General features: G+C 45.1%; 1 protein-coding gene across 4 annotated transcripts in view; it reads left to right on the top strand.

The window, feature by feature from the left end:
- PRKAG2 (protein kinase AMP-activated non-catalytic subunit gamma 2) overlaps positions 1-21,393 on the top strand; it is a 230,634-nt gene that overhangs the window by 94,158 nt on the left and 115,083 nt on the right. The window contains exon 1 of one of the 4 annotated variants that reach the window (XM_065627204.1): positions 19,403-19,992. The exons of the other annotated variants lie outside the window; for them this stretch is intronic. Within the exon in view, the coding sequence (XP_065483276.1) occupies positions 19,887-19,992 (106 nt within the window). The 5' untranslated portion in view covers positions 19,403-19,886. Of the gene's footprint in view, positions 1-19,402; positions 19,993-21,393 lie in introns of those variants that run through there. 4 annotated transcript variants of the gene reach the window in all.

Genomic DNA, 21,393 nt, shown 5'->3' with positions numbered 1-21,393 from the left:
TTAATCAGATGTTCTTCAACAAACACCGTTATTTGGGAATCCTGAGCATTTTGTTTCAGGGTCACTGCAAATGCATCTGCTTCACCGCCTGCCTCAGCTGGGCAGAAGGTTTGGTGTCAGATTTGTTTGCTTAACCTCAGGATAAGGTTTCCATAGCTCTTCGTGTTCACAGTCGTTCCACAGAGCTGTTTAACAGTGAGTGAACTGTGCTTGGCAACCTGAGCTGTAACTCCAACAGGATGATGCCGTTCGCAGTTATGTGGTTTCTCCAGTTCTTCTCACATACTGACGTGCCCCCCATAGCACTGAGCAGCCAGAGACCAAAACTGGCTTTAACACATGCAAAATAAAAATCTACATCTAAATGCTACAAAGGTCAAGGCTTTCTGAGAGAGGGCAGAAGAACTGCACATAAAGTAATGCTTAATACTGAAGTGAGAGTAGCTACAGGTGGCAAATAATACCTGTGTTATTTATTCTGTTTAGCATCTACATTAGGTGCCTACCTCCATGTTTCATAGAATCATGAAATAGTTTGGGTTGGAAGAGACCTCCAAAGCCCATCCAGTGCCACCCCTGCCATGAACAGGGACATCTTCACCAGCTCAGGTTGCTCAGAGCCCCGTCCAGCCTGGCCTGGGATGTCTCCAGGGATGGAGCATCCACCACCTCTCTGGGCAACCTGTAAAAAGTAGAGTTTGCTGGAGGGGTGTTGAGCTGGGCCATGTTAGGTGCACCTCGAAGGATTTCTGAAAGACAAGAGGCACAAACAGCAGCTGGAACACATAGCCAGATAATAAAAATGGCGTTTTGGCACAGGAATCCTCAGCAGCAGCACTTGATTGCAATGGAGCACTGGCCTAAACTCGTTCAGGAGAGCGAACCTCGAAAACAAATTGACGTGAACATTTAGATGAGCGGTTAGCTGAATTTTTCCATCTTTTAGAAGGAAGTATGGCTCCTTCCAGCAAACTTAATTAGAATGTGGCTCCTACCCATGTGAAGATCAAGTTCTGCTGTATTATGTGCATTTAAACACATCTGATTTACTACATCTGACATTCCCAGAGTGACACAGGCGAAGATTTGACCGTTGGGCTCTGAACAGAGTGGAACAATTTCCAGACTTGGGCGCCTGAAGTTAATAACATAAATCCTTGCTGAGACACCTGAGGTAGTTGAATTGGGGAAAAGGGAAAAAAAAAAAAAAGAGAGGAAAAAAGGGAAATATTCTGGCTAATTTCAGCAATATTTGCTAGTCACTTCTATGAAGGTGGTGAGCAATAAGGAATAGTTTCCTGCATGGGCATCTGAGTGTTGAGTTTTATCCTTCAAGGCCAGAGGAAAGCCCTTACTTCCGATGCAATCAAAGGCACTCTCATTGACAAAAGCCTAATTATGACCCTTCTCTCCTTAACAACATAAATAGTAAGTAATGAGGATTATTGCCAATCTGACATCTTGTATGTTTGCTGGCATTTGGGGAAAGCTTTCAAGCAAATGTCGGAGATTAGCACAAACCACTTTGTACAGCTGTCTAGATTATGTTGAATCAGAAGCCCAGTCTGCAGAAAAATATGTGGATTATTAGCAAATTCTTAGGAGCAGTAAGGGAAGACAGGCAGGGATAGATGTTCTGCATTTAGAGAAGTGGTCAAAGCCATGGCTATGGGATAACTGATATGGACTTTGTTGCAGTAGTTTGGAACATTTTTCTTTTTCCCTGGTTTTCTTTTTTGTAGAAACAAAGACCAAGAAAGAAACTGAGATTTGGCATTTTTCTTAATTAAATTAGTGTACTTAATTAATAGCCATTGCTTTGGTATTCCTTTGTGATAGGCCATGATTTCTTCAGATTTGCTTAACAGAAGTGGATTTATGTCCAGACCATTGGGGCGAAGACTATGTAAACGAAAATGCAAAAAAACCCAACCAAACAAAAAAAAAGTGTCTTATTTCTGCATGTTATATGGAACATCTCCATGTAACATAGTAGCACATATCCGTGCAGTCAGGTAAACCCTGAAAGACAAGACCCCCTGGATCTGGGGTGATGGTGGTGGTGGTGGGATGGAGCTTCTGCGCAAGGGAGATGTCATCAGGGCATCTGTCCCTGGCCCCACTGTGATGTTTCCCTTTTTCCTTTAACCACAGAGTTTAGGGGTGATGAAGGGAGGTGAAATCTCAGATGTTTTTTTGAGGGATTAAGCCCTGGTGGAGACTCAAGGATGGTGGCTACTCTGGGATTGTCCCCGACCTCAGAGAATAGTGCTGGAGGAGCACGTGGCCATTAAACAGGGTGAAGTTCAAGGCGAGGCACCTTGTTACGTGTGGCTGTGGCAGGGGCTGGAGCAGGTCTGGGTGGCTGCAGCCACCTCAGTGACCCAGGAGGGTTCATGTGGCACCGGGGGGCCACAAGTTAGAGGATGGTGGGAGTGAAAATCCTTGGGAAACTGGCCTTGGTCAGGTCCTTCTCCAACTGCAGTTCCTTGGCATGGATTTTGTTATTAAGACATGTCACTGCAATTATATCCCATTAAAGTCAAACCAGCTCTGCCTCACCTTTAGCCATAGTTTGGCTCCAGTTTAAACAAGAGGGAGTCCAGCTGCCCTGGGCTGGGCATCTCGTCTGTGCTTGCAAAAATGACTTAGAGAGCATGATCCTCAGGATTCACGCCACCATTTTCACTCTTTTATTGCATTTTGTATTTAAGAAGAGGTGTGCAGTTGGGAAGAGGTGAGTTTTTCTCATGCAATTGTGTGTGTTCAGTGTGATCATCCCGGCAGTGCCTCCATGCACCAGCTTTTGCATCTTCAAACCATCCGAGTGTTCTTATGGTTCCCAGCCACAAGAGCCTTGGGGAAGGCAACAGCAAAAGGCGTCGCCACAAAACAAGCCTGTTGAGTCATGTCCACCTTTCTTTCCACTGTGTATCACTTTGTCCATTCCAGTTTTAAAGTTGAAAAGAAGAATCACAGAACCACAGACTGGTTGGGGTGGGAAGGGACCTCTGGAGATCATCCAGTCCAACCCACCTGCTAACGCAGGGTCACCAGAGCAGATCACACAGGAATGTGTCCAGGCGGGTTTGAATGTCTCCAGAGAAGGAGACTCCACAACCTCTCTGGGCAGCCTGGTCCAGGGCTCTGGCGCCTCAAAGTGAAGAAGTTTCTCCTCATATTCAGATGGAACCTTCTGTGCTTCAGTCTGTGCCTGTTGTCCCTCATCGTGTCGTTGGGCACCACTGAAAAGAGTCTGGTCCATCCTCTTGACACCCATCCCTTGAGATATTTATAAACATTGATGAGATCCCCTCTCAGCTTCTCTTCTCCAGCCGAACAGCCCCAGCTCTCTCAGTCTCTCCTCATAAGAAAGATGCTCCAGACTCCTCATCATCTTTGTAGCCCTCCGCTGAACTCTCTCCAGTAATTCCTTGTCCTTCTTAAGCTGGGGAGCCCAGAACTGGACGCAGAACTCCAGATGCGGCCTCACCAGGGCAGAGTAGAGGGGGAGGAACAACCTCCCTCAACCTGCTGGTGAGACATGGTATTTTTAAGGGCTTGTTTCTGCTTCAAGCTTTCTGCCTGGTTTTTGACAGTGTCAATAGTTTTTCCGTGTAAATTTTTTACCAGTGGTTAAATCACAGGATTGGGAGCTCTACAACAGAAAGGTGTCTTCTCCTCCCCATAGAGCTGTGTCCAAGATCTCATGTCTGCTACTGCTGTGATGAGAGGGGAAACAGAATTATGCTGCATAGATAAACCTCACATGTTCACTGCTCTGTGGTTAGCATCAGTCGGAGGGAGTTATGAGGTCATGGTACAGTTTCTTGTCACGTTCAAGCTTTATTTACTCTCTTGAAGTGATGCTGTCGTGATGTTTAATGTTACAGTACATGGACTTTTTTTTTGGAGGAGCAATTGCAAGGAGCAGGCGAGTATGCTCTTTGCTTCCGCGTGGCTAAACAGAGTCATTCCCCAGTGCAGATCAGCTCCGCAGGAATGGGACACTGAAGTTTGGGATGGGATTGTTGAAAGAGAGGGTTGGCTGCTTGTGTGTTCCAAGCCTGTGACATTATTAAGTAAATAAAACAAGTGGCACTAAAGAAAGTATCTGAACAACCCATCATTTCCTTTGGAAAATAACTCGGCAGGGCAGTGAAATCTGCTGCTGCAGAGCACTGGGATGACTGTGCATCGTTCCTCACTTGGGAATCATGTCAGGGACCAGACTGGAAAAATTATCTGTAGTGAATTTTTTAATTGTCTGTCATCTAGCTGCCAGGACAAGGAGTTTTGTGCTCTATTTTGTATATTCACTTTGGTCCTGTTTCTGCCTGAAGTTCTCTCTCAAGTCCTTCCAAATTCTTTACCATAAAAGATAATAAAACACTGTAGCACTTCACTAACTGTCATCCAGAACTGTTTCTTCAGACTGTTAGGCACAAGTCAGATTGGGAGCAAGACAGCAGTAAGGGAAAGATGGGGGAAAATTCGCTTCCCTTCACAGCAGCTGGATTTTTGCCATCAGTGAAAACCTGGAATCCACCTGCTGTAATGAAAAATTAGCAAGTGCTTAACAATGCTCTTTTTTCCCAAGACTCCACGTATCCCAGCAGTAGTGATTTACTGTAAGTTCTCCATGAAAAGCAATGTTAAATCTGGCTGCCTTCTGCTTTGGAGGTCACAGGGAGATGGCCGAGCGAACTCCGACAGCGGCAAATGCAAAGCACAAAATAGTGTCATTGAGCCACAGTAAAGAAGGAGCCAAATCTTAATCACATAAACAGATTCTCATATACTTTCCCCATGCCGTTTCATAAAGTGCTTATATAACTGAAAAGATTCACCTTGGAAAAAGAAGGCTAGAAAACTATTTTTACGGCGTCTTATTTATGGCTTTACTATAGTTGTGGAATGTTTGCATTTTACAAAGCCAAAAAGTGGAGGAGGAGGAGGGAGGAGGAAGGAGAAAGGAGGAGGGATCTGAATAAGGAGAGATATTTGCACAGCTCTCAGAATATTAAAGAAAAACTAAAATCCCAAGGCGTTACCGCTGTCAAATGTAGATACACAGGCAAATCCTGGGCTGGAGTGGGACTCAGTATCCAGGCAACGTCAACATTTTTTGTTAAGCTACTGCCGGCGCCGCTGACAGCTTTTCCCACTTTATGGTCACATTGAGAAAAGCAAATACCCGACATCACTGAAGTTCTTAGAAAGTAATTTCTCCTCTGTCCAGCAGATGCGAGGCTCAGCTACACACTTCGTTCCCCCCTCAAGTTTCTTTTCTTCTCCCTTGTACACAGACACTTACTGTGCATTAGGGGGTGGATCACATTTGATTAAACCATTTATAAGCAACTTCTGCCACTGCACTACAGGTTGCAGGATTAGAGGAGCCCTTTGCTGTACTAAGAAAGCCTCCACCTCTTCTTCCCTAGTTCTTTTTGCATGGTGCAAAAGCCAAGTGGCTAATGAGATTAGGAACTTCATTACTATGCTAATGTTACTATGTTAATATATGATGGGGAAAAGCCCTTGTGTTTGCAGCACTGAGCACTCCCCAGCCATGGCCACACGTTTCGTGCTCTCGGAGCAAAAGCAAAACCATCTTTCACCCTGGGAAGCTCCTTGTGATGGCAGCCAAGAAAAGCTTGGTAAGACAGATGGAGCTTCCCGATCATTAAGGTCAAGTAATGCAAAAACCCAGTAAAACTTGTTGCTAGACATGAAGATGTTTAGCTTGCTGCTGGCTCAGTAGCTAAGCACATTAGAAGGAGATGCAGGGGGAGCTGCTAAGCTACAAAAAGTCCTTCAGACTCTGCGGGTGCCCTACACCTTCCCTCCCACACCGGATTTGTGCGGGCAAGGAGGGTAGAGCTGGGGCAGGAGCATCCTCCTCTGCTCCCAGCTCCCCCAGAGCTTGGTGAGCAACCCCAAGTGGATCTTCTCCAGGTTTTGATGAGGTTTCATTAGTTGCTGTAGTTTAGGAGTTTTGTAGCAGGTGACTGTAAACAGGGAGGGCTGAAGGGTGCCGGGTGAATTTGAAGAGGCTGATTTAGCCTGGTGATGCTAAGGGCTGTGACTCAAAATAAAGACCAGCAGGACTGTCCTTGTCAGTGCTGCACTTGACGCAGGAGCTGGTGTTGTGTCTTTTAACGTATTGTGCAGGAGAAAAAACACTTGAAAATTAATAGACACTTGTTGAGAAGCTCAGTTTTGCAGGCAGTGAGCCCGGTGTTTGCTAGAGGCCAATGGGAGTTTGGTCTCTGGGGCTGGGGGTCGACGCTTTCCACCCTGCACTTGCACAGCCCCACTCAACGGTTCCTGAACAAATAAGCTTGTAATGGCTGTAGGCATCACATAAACAGGAAAGCAAGCCAGAAACCTGTGGTAACCATAAATATCTACTTTATCTGCTATAGGTCTTTGTTTTCTTTAAGATTATCTTTCTGGTTTATAGGGGTAGAAAACGGATTAGTCTAAGCATGAGGCTCTTGCAGTGCGGTAACACACAGCACCTGAAGACAGCTTTTCGTCTGAAGCTCTCACAGAGTTGATGTGAGATATCCCTGAATGTGCAGTGGCCTGGTAGTGAGCTGAGAAAAGAACTGACGTCTCTAAACTCCTTACTCAGCCCCATTCCAGTGTTCCTTCCTCTGCCCTATTGGTATTTTATTATAACTGGAAACAACCTACCAGCAATAATTTCTGTTCATGTCTATTAGCACAGGGGTTTTAATACTTTTTGCTCCAGTGATGTGCTTGCAAATAAGATGACTGCTAGCTGCCAAGGTGATGACGCAGTATTTTTTTCCCACAAGTATGTATTATGTAATAACAACAAAAGCATTCCGTCTGTGACACTGATGGGTTTTTACAGGCGGTTTGAGGCAACCTTGACTCCAGGAGCCAGAATTATGGAAAGCTCATAGGACTGTGTTAGAAACGTGCCTCTGAAAACAAAGACACCCGAGTGAAGGACTAAAGATGCGGGATGCTTTTGGGGCAGACGAAGAAATGCAAGAGTTGGGCTTTGTGCTGCTGGAAATATCCAGAGCTCTGTAACCATAACACTGAGTTTCTGCTTTGATTCTTGATGTGGAATTTAAACTGATTAATTATGTTAGAGCTACTTGGTAGACTGCTTTCTACTTTGAGCACTGAAGCCACTGCGAAATGCTGACCTTTAACAATTTGGGAATCTGATGGCACTGCACCACAAATTCTGGTCATCCGTGATGGTAGTTTAGATCATTTTCAAATGACTTTACAAGTGTGATTGGCCCAATGCACTGCTGAGCTAAGTCACCACTAAAAGTGATTTCACGATTCCAGAAATCTCTCCTTGATTTGAGGCTTGATATGTTTTGATGAGGTGAACAGGGAAAGATGCTGGCTGCAAATTAAGTGTTGGCCTGAGAACTGTGTCGAGCTGGGATGTGCCTCAGCACTGGTACCTGCCCTCTGATTCACCAGGGCATCCTAAAAACCTTGATAACCAAGGAAGTGTTGTGCAAGGAGTTACCGTGACGTTGCCTTTTCCCTGCTCTTTCTCTGGCTTTCAGGACACAGTGGACAGCCTTTTCAGTCTCTTCCTTTATCAGTAACTGTTGTGAAAAGGTTTCAGCCTATTTTTTTTCTCCTGCCAGGTGTTGTGTGTGCAGACTGGCAGGGTTGGCTTTCCCAGGAATATTCTCTTATTGCCTTATAGCTCCCAGGTTTCCAGCCCTTCTGCAATCTAGGCATAGACTCAAAAAGTTTTCTCCAGTTCATGTCCGCATTGGTCCCAGCCAACCCACCGAGATTTTTCACACAATCCTAAATATAACAACTCTGAACAATACAGTGTTGGGTGTTTTCACTTGCACAGTGAATGAACAGGGAACTTTTTACCCCCCAAGCTGTCCCACACTGTCCCTTGATTCACTCCCGTCATAGACTCCTGGCTCCCGCAGCCGCATCCCAGCTGGATGCCGTGGATATGTTGGATGCTTTTTACCAAGTTACTGGTCTGCCAGCTACAAGAATTGGTAGAATCATCAAGAAATGAGAAATATTTGGGCTTGGATGGTTTCTAGTTCATTGTAGACAGGAAAACAGTGCCAGCTTTCCCTTACATGTCCACTGTCTCGGGCTTTGTCTCATCTGTACCCTGGCAGATTGCTGAGGTACCTCTGTTTGATCTCAGTAAGCTGCAGAGTCTCTCTTTCTCACTGTGCTTTCATCTCTCTTAAAAAGTAAAGTTTCTCTTGCTAACAAAATTGCTATGTTTGATCTGGGTGCAAAAAATCTCAACAACAACAACAAAATCCAAAAGTCCCAACCAAAAAGCATCCTGTAAAGATAAACCAGAAGGGGTTTGCATGATTTCTCTTCCAGATCTCCTGTATGTGATAATGAATGTTTTCTCCTCTACACTCCCATCTGCTCTAGCAGATCTTCTGTAATCTGGGTGACTAATTGTAGTCATCTCTTTGGAGCTGGGGCATGCGAGACAGCCACCTCACGCACACAGTGGTTTAGCGTAGTGTGAACAATATGTCATGTTCTTGCAATGCAAGGAGTGGAGCCGTCAAGTCCAACCGACCTTTGTCTTGTTCTGTTCCTCTCCAGCCTCGTCCTGACCTGCTGCATGGTGGCTTTTGGAAATTTATTTTACCCTGTGCAAAGAAACTCCAAACCATGATGCTCACCCCTTGTCTTCTGAAGATAAAAAGATGCTATATGAGATCCAGCTGGTGGTGGTGGTTCATGAGATGTTTATCTTGGGAAGTTAAGAGGGCAGTTTGCCAGTTGTTACATTATTATGACATTAAAGTATGCAGTGTACTTGGGTCTATTCATTTGCTTACAACAAACAATGCTTCAGAATCATTAATTCTCAGGAAAAGTAAGGGTAGAAAATGAAGACAGATCTTGGGGGGTTTTTTGTGCATTCTTTTTGTTTGTTTGGGTTTCTTTGGCTGGTTGGTTTTTGGTTTTTGTTGGTTGGTTTGGTTCTAGTTTCTTGTGTGTGTTGGTTCTTTTTGTTATGTTTCTCTTTGGTTTTTTTGTTGGTTGGTTGGGGTGGTTTTTTGGGTTTTTTTTGTTTCCTAATGCCCTATATTGTTTCTTAACCACCAGGTGAAGGTCTACTATATATGTTAGGGGTAGCCTGAACAAACAGACCGAGGGAGCTGGCTGCAATGCAGATACCATGCAGGGGGTTGGATTTCAGTGCAGGCCATGTCTGCGCACAGTGGATTCCTCCCTTTCTATTATAATCCCCTTGCTGGAGCAATCCCACTTGCAATGACAATGCAGGGTTGGGTGATCCTTTAGGAATTTCCCCTCTTGGCATTACGCCTGTGTTTAGTTCATCAGATTGGGATCTAGTCCTGTGTGATGTCCTCAGTCATTCATGTGAACATACTGTGTGGCTATGTACTAAGTAGTTAAAGCCCTTCCTATGGATACCCTGGCAAGTCACCAGGATGTTGTGAGTTTTGGGTTTGACTTCAATGAGCAATTCAGCTCACTGATGGTCTAATGCTACAAGGCCCTGCTTTCATTGTCAGCAAAACAACATTTGCAATAGTTCACAGACTTTTTAGCAGGGTCTGTTGCCGTAGGACAAGGGGTGATGGTTTTAAACTAAAGGAGGGGAGATTCAGGCTGGACATGAGGAAGAAATTTTTTACAGTGAGGGTGGCGAAACCCTGGCCCAGGTTGCCCAGAGAGGTGGTGGATGCCCCATCCCTGGAGACATCCCAGGCCAGGCTGGACGGGGCTCTGAGCAACCTGAGCTGGTGAAGATGTCCCTGCTCATGGCAGGGGTGGCACTGGATGAGCTTTGAAGGTCCTTTCCAACCCAAATTATCCTATAATTCTATGAAAATGTCTATTCTGTGTAAACACCTGCATTAGATACCCCTATAGGTCACCTGAACATAGTCCTCAGGCTCTTCTGCACCATCACAGCAGCTAAGAGAAGGAGAGGCACACGTGTGGAATCTCCTTCACCCTTGAGGTCAGGAATTCACAGGGAATGGTTCCTTCCTCTGGCAGTTGCTGCTCTCCTGCAGCTGAACCAGACAAGGTCTCTCTTTCATCACTGAAGAACAGGAGTGTTGTCAGTGAAGTTGCTGGAGCCAGGAATGAGAGAGGCTTCCCAAGTGTTAGCGAAGCATTTAGCCTTTCAAGGTGTGGTTCACTTTTACCTTCAGTCAGCATTTCTGTGTTGTCTCAGATGTCTAATAGGATGCTGCTGACCACTGTCTCTAATTTTATGTGTATAATATATAGCACATATGTCTTTAATGTATCCACTGTGGCCTAGGAATGGGTCATTTGTGGAATGTCTGTCAACCCCAAAATTGCACTGCCAGCATTTTTTTATTGTTAGGGAACACTTAATTTTCGACCAAAAAGTAGCAGATAATAATAATACCAAGCCAGGAGAAGAGTCTCTTTGTTGTCTTATCTTGTGTGTAAGCAAATTGATTGCCTTTTGCCATCAGATTTGCCTGCTCATTGTGGGGAGCAGAGGGATACAGAATTTGAAATTACTTTGAAATCTGATCATCCCATATAGATCTGAGGATGAGGGCATTGCTTCCAACGTGCATCTTTGTAACTAAAGTTGTATTTTGTGATAACCGTGCCAGCATGAACATTAAAACTGCAGTAAATGTGTGTGAACCTGTTCTAATGCTCCTACTAGTTTATTAATTGCAAATGTGTGGCTGTGCAACAGGATGCTCGCTGGGTCTGTGTAAGGTTGACAGCTGAGGATTGATGCAAACCATTGCTAATTCATTGAGTTTTCCTCTCTCTCCAAATAAAACTCCTAAGGCAAAATCGGTGGAGGACTCTATTTCTGAGGAGTCATGGAGCTCTGATTTTTAATTTCTTGTGGTTTTGGGGTGTCCACTGTGTAATAGTGGTATGAATTTCACTCTTCAGGCACTGGCCATGCCTAATGTTTCACTTTCTTGGAGTAATTTCTGGCTTTATTCATTTGCTGTCATTCACTTTGTGACCCATTCAGCGCTAGCTGAAAGACTTTTTCTTTAAATTGAACTGAAGGGGATATTTTATTCAGCCCTACAATGCCCATTACAACTTTAACATCATTTAATCTGTTCTAATCCTGCATGAGAAGTAAGGAAGCAAGCAAGGAAGAAGATCAAGAAGGAGACAAAAAAGAATTTTGCGATGTTCCAGAGAATCCTAAGGTCTTCTCAGGGTTTTGTGGATGGATGTGGTAGAAAGACTTGATAAAATCAAGAAGAAAGAGAAACAAGAAGAGATGAGAAAAGCACTAGTGAAAAAATGCTTCTAAAGAACTTTAATGCCTCTACAATTTTTTGTAAAAGTTAACAGCTGGGATGTTTTTCCTTAGCTCAGAACCTATTAAATTTTAGGAGCTGTGCTGTCACACCAGACATCCTGTACTTGCTGGATCAAATACTGTTTTGCTGGTTTGAGAACGGCCAGATTGCGACGTATGTAAGAATGGTTCCGTTTTTCACATTACGAACTGAAATTGCCAAAGAAGCGAGTGCTGGAAACATATGCACCACAGTTCATTAGTACGATGAGGGGAAATGATAAAATTATCATTTGGATAGAATCATAGTCATCCGTCCAAGCTTATTGGTCTTTTGGGGTAGGGGCTCTGAGCCTGAAATGGAGTGTTCTTCTTACTAGAAATCACCAATGTGCCAGCGCTAACATCGCCATTACTCCTATTGCTGCTGGTTCATATTATAAACGCTGGAAAGGTAGGATAGAAAAACATCACAAAGATGCCAGGATGTAATTTATAAGTAATTTACCAAGAGTTCTGGGAAATCTACTATGCATGTTTGGAACTGCTAGAAAGAAGTAAAATGCAGCTTTCAGATTTTTCAAAGCCAACTTAGTGCCAGCCTGACAGCTTCAGAAATTGAAATTTTTCTTAATGCACACTGAAAGCAGCTTGAAGTAGTATAAAAAAAGGGGATAAAGACAAAGACTCATTACAGCGAAACACTTGGTTATGATTATGGGAAGTAATTGAGCCCAGCTTGGAGTCGTAAACTTACAATTCTTTTATGGGGTGTGAGCTGGGCTTGGACCAGATGGAGAAAGTTGTAGTTTGTATTTCCCTTTGAAAACACAGGCTGCTTGCTCTGTTCAGCCAGCCTGCAAATGGTGTTTGCACAAAACAGGCTCTTTGTTATTGGGCATTGCGTCACTTGTAGTCTTGAACAGTATTTTTTTTTTAGGGCAAAGATCTCTTTTACATATTTCTCTGCGTGTTATTTTGAAATATTTTCGAAGTTTGCTATTTATATGAAATATGGTTGCAGTTACAACCAGTCCGGTGTTGTGAGGCTTTGTAGGCATGTCCCAGCACCATTGACATTGAGAGAAAATGTTTCCTTTTGCCAACATCGGTCTGTAGAATTGAGAAGAGAAATTTAGAAAAATTCCCATTTGGGGAAATCTTTAAGATGTACAAGGCAGAGAAATGTGATCCGTGTAGGAATGCAAATGTGATTAATGCTTTAACTTTCTAAGGGTGGATCTGAACTTTTACTTCTTTGAGCAATGGCAAAAATAGAGAGAATTTTGAACAGGGAAATTCTCAGTGATGAGGAAAGGGAAATACGTGGGTTTGCTGATTTGTGGTTTGAAGCCAGTTGAAGTGTTGTCACTAAGGGGATACATATTCTTTTTAGCCTTCCTGTTTTGTGCCAAATAAGCTCTTAAATCTCAAGGAAGAAAATATTGGGTTTTCCATTTTCACACCAGAATAAACCCTGATAAGACTAACTGGTCCCCATTGCTTGCCCCACACTCTGCTGCTGCATTTGTAGATCAGGTTAAATCTCCCATTTAAAAGGCATGTGGGGAAATTATTCAGAATGGCAGCATTTAAAGTATTTTCACCACGGCACAGAATTAATACTTCTGTAAAATGGATGAATCAGTTTGTGTTTCAAAACTGACCCTGTGATTGCTGCGCTTAGTTCATGCAATGGGATTTTCCAGATTTCCTATCTGGAGACCAAATCAACCCCCAGTTCTACCTTGTAGGTACAGAAAGTGCTTTTATCGTGAGAGATGGGGAACTGAAAAGAAAAGAATCATCAAGAAGACGGAGCCCAACCATGGTTTGGGCTTTTTTGGGTTGGATTGCAGATGACACATGCCATGAGACTCCTCTCCTTGTGTGGCCCTGGGAATTAGTGAGAAAAATAGCAGAACGAGGTTTATCTTTTCTACTTTGTGTGCTCCAACCTCCCTTTTTCAAAATAATCAGGTGGTCTAAGGGGATGGAGGGCTGGGATGAGCCGGGGGGACATTGCTGGGAGGGTTGGGCACACAGGCAGCTGAATGGGATAAAGGCAATAATCAGCGTAAAGGAGATTTCACAGAATCACAGGATGGTTGGGGTGGGAAGGGACCTCTGGAGATCATCCAGTCCAGCCCACCTGCTAACGCAGGTTCACCAGAGCAGATCACACAGGAAGGCGTCCAGGTGGGTTTGAATGTCTCCAGAGAAGGAGACTCCACAACCTCCCTGGGCAGCCAGTTCCAGGGCTCTGGCACCTCAAAGTAGTTTCTCCTCAAATTTCCAGATGTGGGTCTCTTTTTTAGCTCTAGAACCTTTTTTAGGCTCTTTTTCGGACTTGACACCAGGTCATCAAAGAAAAACTGTCAGAGAAATGGATGATTTGAGGTAAGAGGGTGGTGGGTCTGGAGACAGACTGGTGAGTTGTCAGCACAGAGGCTGCTCTGATGCCATGAAATGGCTCAGGTCCCACCAGATTAGCGGATCCAGCGGGGCTGGGGAGGTATTTCACACACATACAGGACTGTGTGTCTACTCCTTTCCCCTAAATAGTTTTTTTAAGCTGTCCAATGCTTGGCACCTCTCAGAACAAGCCCACATATGTCTTTTGGAAGGGGCCGGTGTTATTCTCATGCAGCTCAAGAAATATAATACGCTATAACTAATTTGGGAGACTTTAAAGTACCTTGACAAGAGTCCATTTCATGGTTGTTCGGAAAGGATTTGTGTTTTCAATCTCCAGAACATAGATGGCCCCAAAGGAGCTCTTTGAAGCCCAGCTTTTTATTATTACTTTTATGAGATCCTTCCAATGGAATCATTAAGAAGATGTAGTATCTGGTGTAAATGTGCTAGTATCTGTTAGACCATTAGCTATGGGAGACAAAATTATCATACTCAAAGCACTTAGTGCTTTTTTGAACAAATTACTGTGCAAGTCAGTTGTTAAACAGCCTTGTTTCATTTTCTGGTAGCTCTGTGCAGAAACTTTAGGGTCTTGCTGCTTTCCTTAATTAGGGGAAATGAGCCCTCCTGGTGCAATGGCCCTGCTTGAAAAGGTCATCGGCTACTATTTACCCTTGGCCTCTATCAAAGAGGGGGCTGTTTCCATGCTGCAGCAATAGCAATTCCTATCTCATTAAAAAGGGATTTAAATTTTTTGGTTTCTGATGGCATTAAGTCGTTCTCAGCAGTCCTTTGGCCACTGAAGAATGAAGAATGCTTTGCTGAGGAGGGGAAGCTTGAGGTCCAGATTGCATTGGTGTTGTAGACAACGCTTCTTGTGCCTCTGACCAAGTAAAGACTGGAAAGGGAACAGGATAACTAAGAATAAAGGGAGGACTTTAAACTAGATTTGAAGGGGGATGGGGTTGTAGCTGGGCTTGCATCAGTGGGGCAGCATGCTGGAATCCATAAAGACCGGGAGGCCCCCCAGGCCCCTAGGGTGAAATCGGTGTACTCGGCTCGCTCCCTGAAGTGCCTGTACACCAATGCGCGCAGCATGGGGAGTAAGCAGGAGGAGTTAGAAACCTGCGTTCGGTCAGGAGATTATGATCTGGTGGCATTAACAGAGACATGGTGGGACAGCTCGCATGACTGGAATGTGGTCATGGGTGGCTATGTCCTTTTCAGGAAAGACAGGCCAGCCAAGCGTGGTGGTGGAGTTGCTCTTTACGTGAGAGAGCAACTACAATGTATAGACTACTGTCCAGGTGCCGTTGAGGAGCAAGTTGAGAGTCTGTGGGTGAGAATTAAGGGGCAGGCTGGCAGGGGTGACACTGTTGTGGGAGTCTATTACAGGCCACCAGATCAGGGTGAGGAAGTTGATGAGGCCTTCTACGGGCAGCTGAGCGTGGCCTCACAGTCACAGGCTCTGGTTGTTATGGGGGATTTTAACTACCCTGATGTTTGCTGGAAGGACTACCCAGCCAGCCAGCCTCAGTCTAGGAGGTTCCTCCAGTGCATTGACGATAACTTTCTGATGCAAATGGTGGAGGAGCCGACTAGGAGAGGTGCACTGCTGGATCTCGTCCTCGCTAACAAGGAGGGTCTGGTTGAAGCAGTAAAGGTGGGGGGCTGCCTTGGTTGCAGTGACCATGAGATGGTGGAGTTCAGAATCTCCTGTGGTGGGAGCAGAATACCAAGCAGAATTGCAACCCTGGACTTCAGCAGGGCCAACTTTGGCCTTTTCAAACAATTGCTGGAGGAAATCCCATGGGCAAGGCTGCTTGAAGGTAAAGGGGCCCAAGATAGTTGGTTAACATTCAGGGACTGCTTCTACCAAGCTCAAGATCAGTGCATCCCGACGCGCAGGAAGTCAAGGAGGGGAGCCAGGAGACCCGCGTGGTTAAACAGGGAACTGCTGGGCAAACTCAAGTGGAAGAGGAGGGTTTACAAATCATGGAAGGAGGGGCTGGCCACTTGGGAAGAATATAAGGCTGTTGTCAGAGGATGTAGGGAGGCAACTAGGAAAGCTAAGGCCTCCTTAGATCCTTAGAGTTAAACCTGGCGAGAGGGGTCGAGGACAACAGGAAGAGCTTCTTCAAATACATGGCAGATAAAACTAACACCAGAGGCAATGTGGGCCCACTGATGAATGGGGTGGGTGCCCTGGTAACAGAAGATACAGAGAAGGCAGAATTACTGAATGCCTTCTTTGTCTCTGTCTACTCTGCCGGAGGCTGTCCTGAGGAGCCCCGTACCCCTGAGGCCCCAGAGGAAGGCAGGGCAATGGAGGAGTTTGCCTCAGTTGATGAGGACTGGGTTAGGGACCAGTTAAGCAATCTGGACATCCATAAATCCATGGGTCCAGATGGGATGCACCCGAGGGTGCTGAGGGAGCTGGCTGAAGTCATTGCTGGACCGCTCTCCATCATCTTTGCCAAGTCTTGGGAAACGGGAGAGGTGCCTGAGGACTGGAGGAAAGCAAATGTCACTCCGGTCTTCAAAAAGGGCAAGAAGGAGAACCCGGGCAACTATAGACCGGTCAGCCTCACCTCCATCCCTGGGAAAGTGATGGAACACCTTATCCTTGGTGCCATCTTAACACATATCAAGGATAAGAGGGTCATCAGGGACAGTCAACATGGCTTCACCAAGGGGAAGTCGTGTTTGACCAACCTCATAGCCTTTTATGAAGACATAACAAGGTGGATTGACGATGGCAGAGCAGTGGATGTGGTCTACCTTAACTTCAGCAAAGCATTTGACACCGTCTCCCACAGCATCCTCACGGCAAAACTGAGGAAGTGTGGACTGGATGATCGGGTACTGAGGTGGACTGCAAACTGGCTGAAGGAGAGAAGCCAGAGAGTCGTGGTCAATGGGACGGAGTCTGGTTGGAGGCCTGTATCTAGTGGAGTGCCTCAAGGGTCAGTTCTGGGACCAATACTATTCAATATATTCATCAATGGCTTGGATGAGGGAATTGAGTGTACTACCAGCAAGTTTGCTGATGACACCAAGCTGGGAGGAGTGGCTGACACGCCAGAAGGCTGTGCTGCCATCCAGTGAGATCCGGACAGGCTAGAGAGTTGGGCGGGGAAAAATTTAATGAAATATAACAAGGGAAAATGTGGAGTCTTGCATCTGGGCAGGAACAACCCCAGGTTCCAGTATAGGTTGGGGAATGACCTATTAGAGAGCAGTGTAGGGGAAAGGGACCTGGGGGTCCTGGTGGACAGCAGGATGACCATGAGCCAGCACTGTGCCCTTGTGGCCAAGAAGGCCAATGGCATCCTGGGGTGTATTAGAAGGGGGGTGGTTAGTAGGTCGAGAGAGGTTCTCCTTCCCCTCTACTCTGCCCTGGTGAGACCTCATCTGGAATATTGTGTCCAGTTCTGGGCCCCTCAGTTCAAGAAGGACAGGGAACTGCTGGAGAGAGTCCAGCGCAGGGCCACAAAGATGATTAAGGGCATTAAGAGCATCTCCCTTATGAGGAAAGGCTGAGGGAGCTGGGTCTCTTGAGCTTGGAGAAGAGGAGACTGAGGGGTGACCTCATCAATGTCTATAAATATATAAAGGGTGGGTGTCACGAGGATGGAGCCAGGCTCTCCTCGGTGACAACCAACAGTAAGACAAGGGGTAATGGGTTCAAGCTGGAACACGAGAGGTTCCACTTAAATTTGAGAAGAAACTTCTTCTCAGTGAGGGTGACGGAACACTGGAACAGGCTGCCCAGGGAGGTTGTGGATTCTCCTTCTCTGGAGACATTCAAAACCTGCCTGGACGCCTTCCTGTGTAACCTCACCTAGGTGTTCCTGCCCTGGCAGGAGGATTGGACTAGATGATCTTTTGAGGTCCCTTCCAATCCCTAACATTCTGTGATTCTGTGAATGGAATGGAATGGAATGGAATGGAATGGAATAGAATAGGATAGGATAGAATAGAATAGAATAGAATAGAATAGAATAGAATAGAATAGAATAGAATAGAATAGAATAGAATAGAATAGAATAGAATAGAATAGAATAGAATAGAATAGCATAGCATAGCATAGCATAGCATAGCATAGCATAGCATAGAATAGAATAGAATAGAATAGAATAGAATAGAATAATTTTGGTTGGAAAAGACCTTGAAGATCATAGAGTCCAACCGTTAACCTAACACTGCCAATTCCACCTCTAAACCATGTCACTAAGAACTCATCTACGCGTCTGTTAAACACCTCCAGGGATGGTGACTCAACCACTTTCGTAAAGCACTGTGCTGATAGGCTGTTTTTATGCAAAAGATTGTTATTCGGTGAAAAACACTGAGGTCTTCACATGCAGAGTTGAAACAGGGTCATAAAGATGGGGGTAAAAGAAAGTAGGAGGACAAGTCAGGAGAGGAAAGGCTGGAAAGAGTCTTAAATTAATTATTGTGGTTCCTCACTTGGATATCAGTGAGAGACCTGTCTGGAAGGTAATTAAGCGTCTTGTTAATTTGATTACTTTGATCACTAGGTGGAAGAACAAAGATGCCCTCTGTACTGTCTTCTTCCATATTCTCCATAGTAGTAGCTGAGGATGTCAGAGGGACCTGCTGTTATCTCTGCACCTTCACTTGGGGTCCCTGAAGTCCTTGGGTCATCTTTGCATTGATGCCTTGGCAACAGCCATCTTTCTGAGAGACCAGAGCTTACAAGAAATCTGTGTTGATAAAGGTCTTTTCTTCAGCATTCATGGCTGTTTTTTCTTTTCCTTCCTAATGACATTAAGTCCTAGGATCAATGGTGGGCACAAAGAAAAAGGCATGCTTCCTTAGAGAGGAAAAAGGTGATATGACCTTTAATTGCTCCTAGGAATTAAAGAGCTAAGACTCTCATTACTCATATAGGGTTTGATTTTTGAAACATCTGAACCTCAAGTTCTAGTGATGTCTAGAGGAAAGGCTGGTGCTCTGTGGCTTTAAAAAAAAACCCCAACTTTTGATTTAACATAACATTTACTGTAATCTTAGAAAGGTTGGCTATGATAGTTTGACCGTGCCTTGGATCATGCTTGTACCCCTTTCCAGCTGCTCAACCTGTTCCTAAACTAAATACCTCTAAATCTACAGACTCAGACCTTAACATAATCCACCCCGGCTGGTTGGGATGAGCAACAGTCCTGAGAATGTTTGTCTCATTGAAAAGACCATGAGGTGGATTTCGGTTGTGTTACAAATGGCTGTCCCGGGTGCCTTTTGCTTTGCACGCAGCAAAATTGAATGGAACAACCTATGCAGAACATATAGATATGCAGAGCATAGAGATATGCATAGCATGGGGATGGCACATTACTAGAGATAGTCCAACCCATCGCTCCAGCTGCGGTTTCTAGAAAGTATCCACCTTCTTTTTTTGAATTGGCAGAAGCTCGTTCCCCTTAGTCATTAGCCGTGGAGGGCCAGGCGTTTGGGAGCTCATCAGCCGGCAGCTGGATGGTGCTGTCGCTGCGAAGACCCAGCACACATGAGTCAAAATAGTTGGGTGATGTCATGTCACGGTGCGAGCGTGCCCGGGACGCTGGCTGCCAGGAATTGTCTGTCCCGGGGCGGTTTCCTTTTACAGCCTTTTTAAAGAGTCATCATGCTGAGCTGCACATGACGAGTCCCTTCAAGAGGGCTTGTGGCTCCTTTGCACAGTCAGTATTTATTAAACGCGGGAGCTTATCAGGTGGTTCCTGACCTTTTCCGCATGAGGTGATCCGCGCGGAAACGTCACTTCGGTCTCCGAGGCTGCTGACGGAGAGGAGCTCCACAGCTGCAAGCTGGGCAGACTTTGAACTTCTCCCCACGTCCACAGACACATGCAGGCGAGTTACTGTACACTGGAATTAAGACTGGAAGTGCCTGGCGTGCGAGGTTTGTCAGCCTGCTGCGGAACGGCTCTCCACGAGGACCACAACCAAGCAGCTCCGAGCTGAACCGCCGGCAAACTCGACTCTTTTTTGTAGCCACACGGTTTTTCTGGAGCTTTATCTTCTCGCACCTGGGCTGTCGGTGTAAGCGACACCTCGTCTTGCCCCTCACGCTGCTTTTTTTCTTCTTCAATCCTGGGCATGACCGACAGCTGCTGCCGCGCGAGCGCATGTTGCAGCTCATGAAGCGTTTCAGTAGCTTTAGAGTGAGCAGGAAGAGAAAGGAGCAGTTCAAAATCGCGGAGAGACGCCACTCCGATCCTCATGGCCTGTTCGGTAGGGACCATCTGCGTTACCCCTCTGAAAAGTGGGGACGTTGGGTTTGGGGAGGGGGCAGCGAGTGGGGGATAGAGAATTATCGAACAACAATTCTGTGCTTTCCAGTTTCTTTGACTGAATCACTCAGTTGTTGTGTGGATGTTAATTATGTGTTGGTTTGCACTGGAGATGAACATCAGAGCTGACACCTCTAACATACACTAGATAGAACCTTTAGGAAAAGAGTGGTGGTACCAGAAGATTTACAGTAAACACCATGAAATACATTCAAAAGGGACTGTTGACTAATGTTAGTTTAATTGAAGAATAATAAATAAATGCAAAGTTAGGGCTAACAGTATGTGTTGAAAGATGAATTTTAAGTAGAGAAAAATTGCATATCAATCTGATAAGTAATGCATTTTAAAACATATCTTTCTGATAATGCAATTATTGATATAATTGTGTTTGAGTTGCAACTAGGGACTGTTCTCCGTTTATCAAAAGCTTTTCCTGCTCACTGAGTATTAATCTAATACAGGGGCTGAGTTGTGTGTGTCGGAGAGTATTCATATATCACATAGGGATCAGCTGACCAGGAGACGAGGGGTTTTCCAACAGGATTTGGCTGTTTTCATTTAGAACAGTGGAGAAATACAATGTTTAATGCATTTCCTACATGGACTAATGGTGGCTGTTCTACAACTCTGCGGTTCCCCAAAGACCATGAGCGCTGCTGAGAGATCCTGTCCTGTGACTGGGAGGTTTAAAACTGACGTTACACCGAATCAGCCAGATAAGACACAGTTTAAAGAGGCTGACTTGTACGAAGGGTAGGCAAGGCTCTTTTTTACTCTCTATCAGTCAGGATCCATTGTGTTAAATCCAGCAGAATGACAAAGGTATGAATAGTGTTGGACCATATGGACGGTGCAGGGAGGAACATATTTAGTGACAGGGAGTTGCAACTGATGGATGGGTGGCTGCCCAGAAAGCTTGTTTTTCTATTATTTCATGTTTTGCAATTTATTTAGTGGTTGGTTGTGTTGGTTTTTAAGATGTCGGTTTTGCAATTGCTTTTGCTTTTGTTCCTGTTTTGTGAAGTTAAGCGTTTTTAAATCTAAGGTACCATGCTTTGTTCTGCATTCCCCTAAATCTTCCTGAGGGTTTCTGCTGGAGTGGTAGGAAGGTCAAGGTGATGTGAGTGAGATATGACCCAGGTCTTTGGAGTTCCACAGTGTCAGCAAGATGCACAAAGACAGGTAACAGAGTTTATGCAAGAAGAGGGGAAAATTTAGATTACAGGTTGCCCAGATTTAAAACTTAATCCCAAATTTCTAATTAAAACCCCTCAATTCTCACCTGTGCTGTTTGTTGATTAAGTGATTAGTGGCACTTTGAGCTACTAATTCATCCTCT

Source organism: Caloenas nicobarica, chromosome 2 (genome assembly GCF_036013445.1).
Source record: "Caloenas nicobarica isolate bCalNic1 chromosome 2, bCalNic1.hap1, whole genome shotgun sequence".
Taxonomy (NCBI): Eukaryota; Metazoa; Chordata; class Aves; order Columbiformes; family Columbidae; genus Caloenas; species Caloenas nicobarica.
Note: the sequence above shows the minus strand (reverse complement) of the source record. Positions and strands in the feature narration are given on the sequence as shown.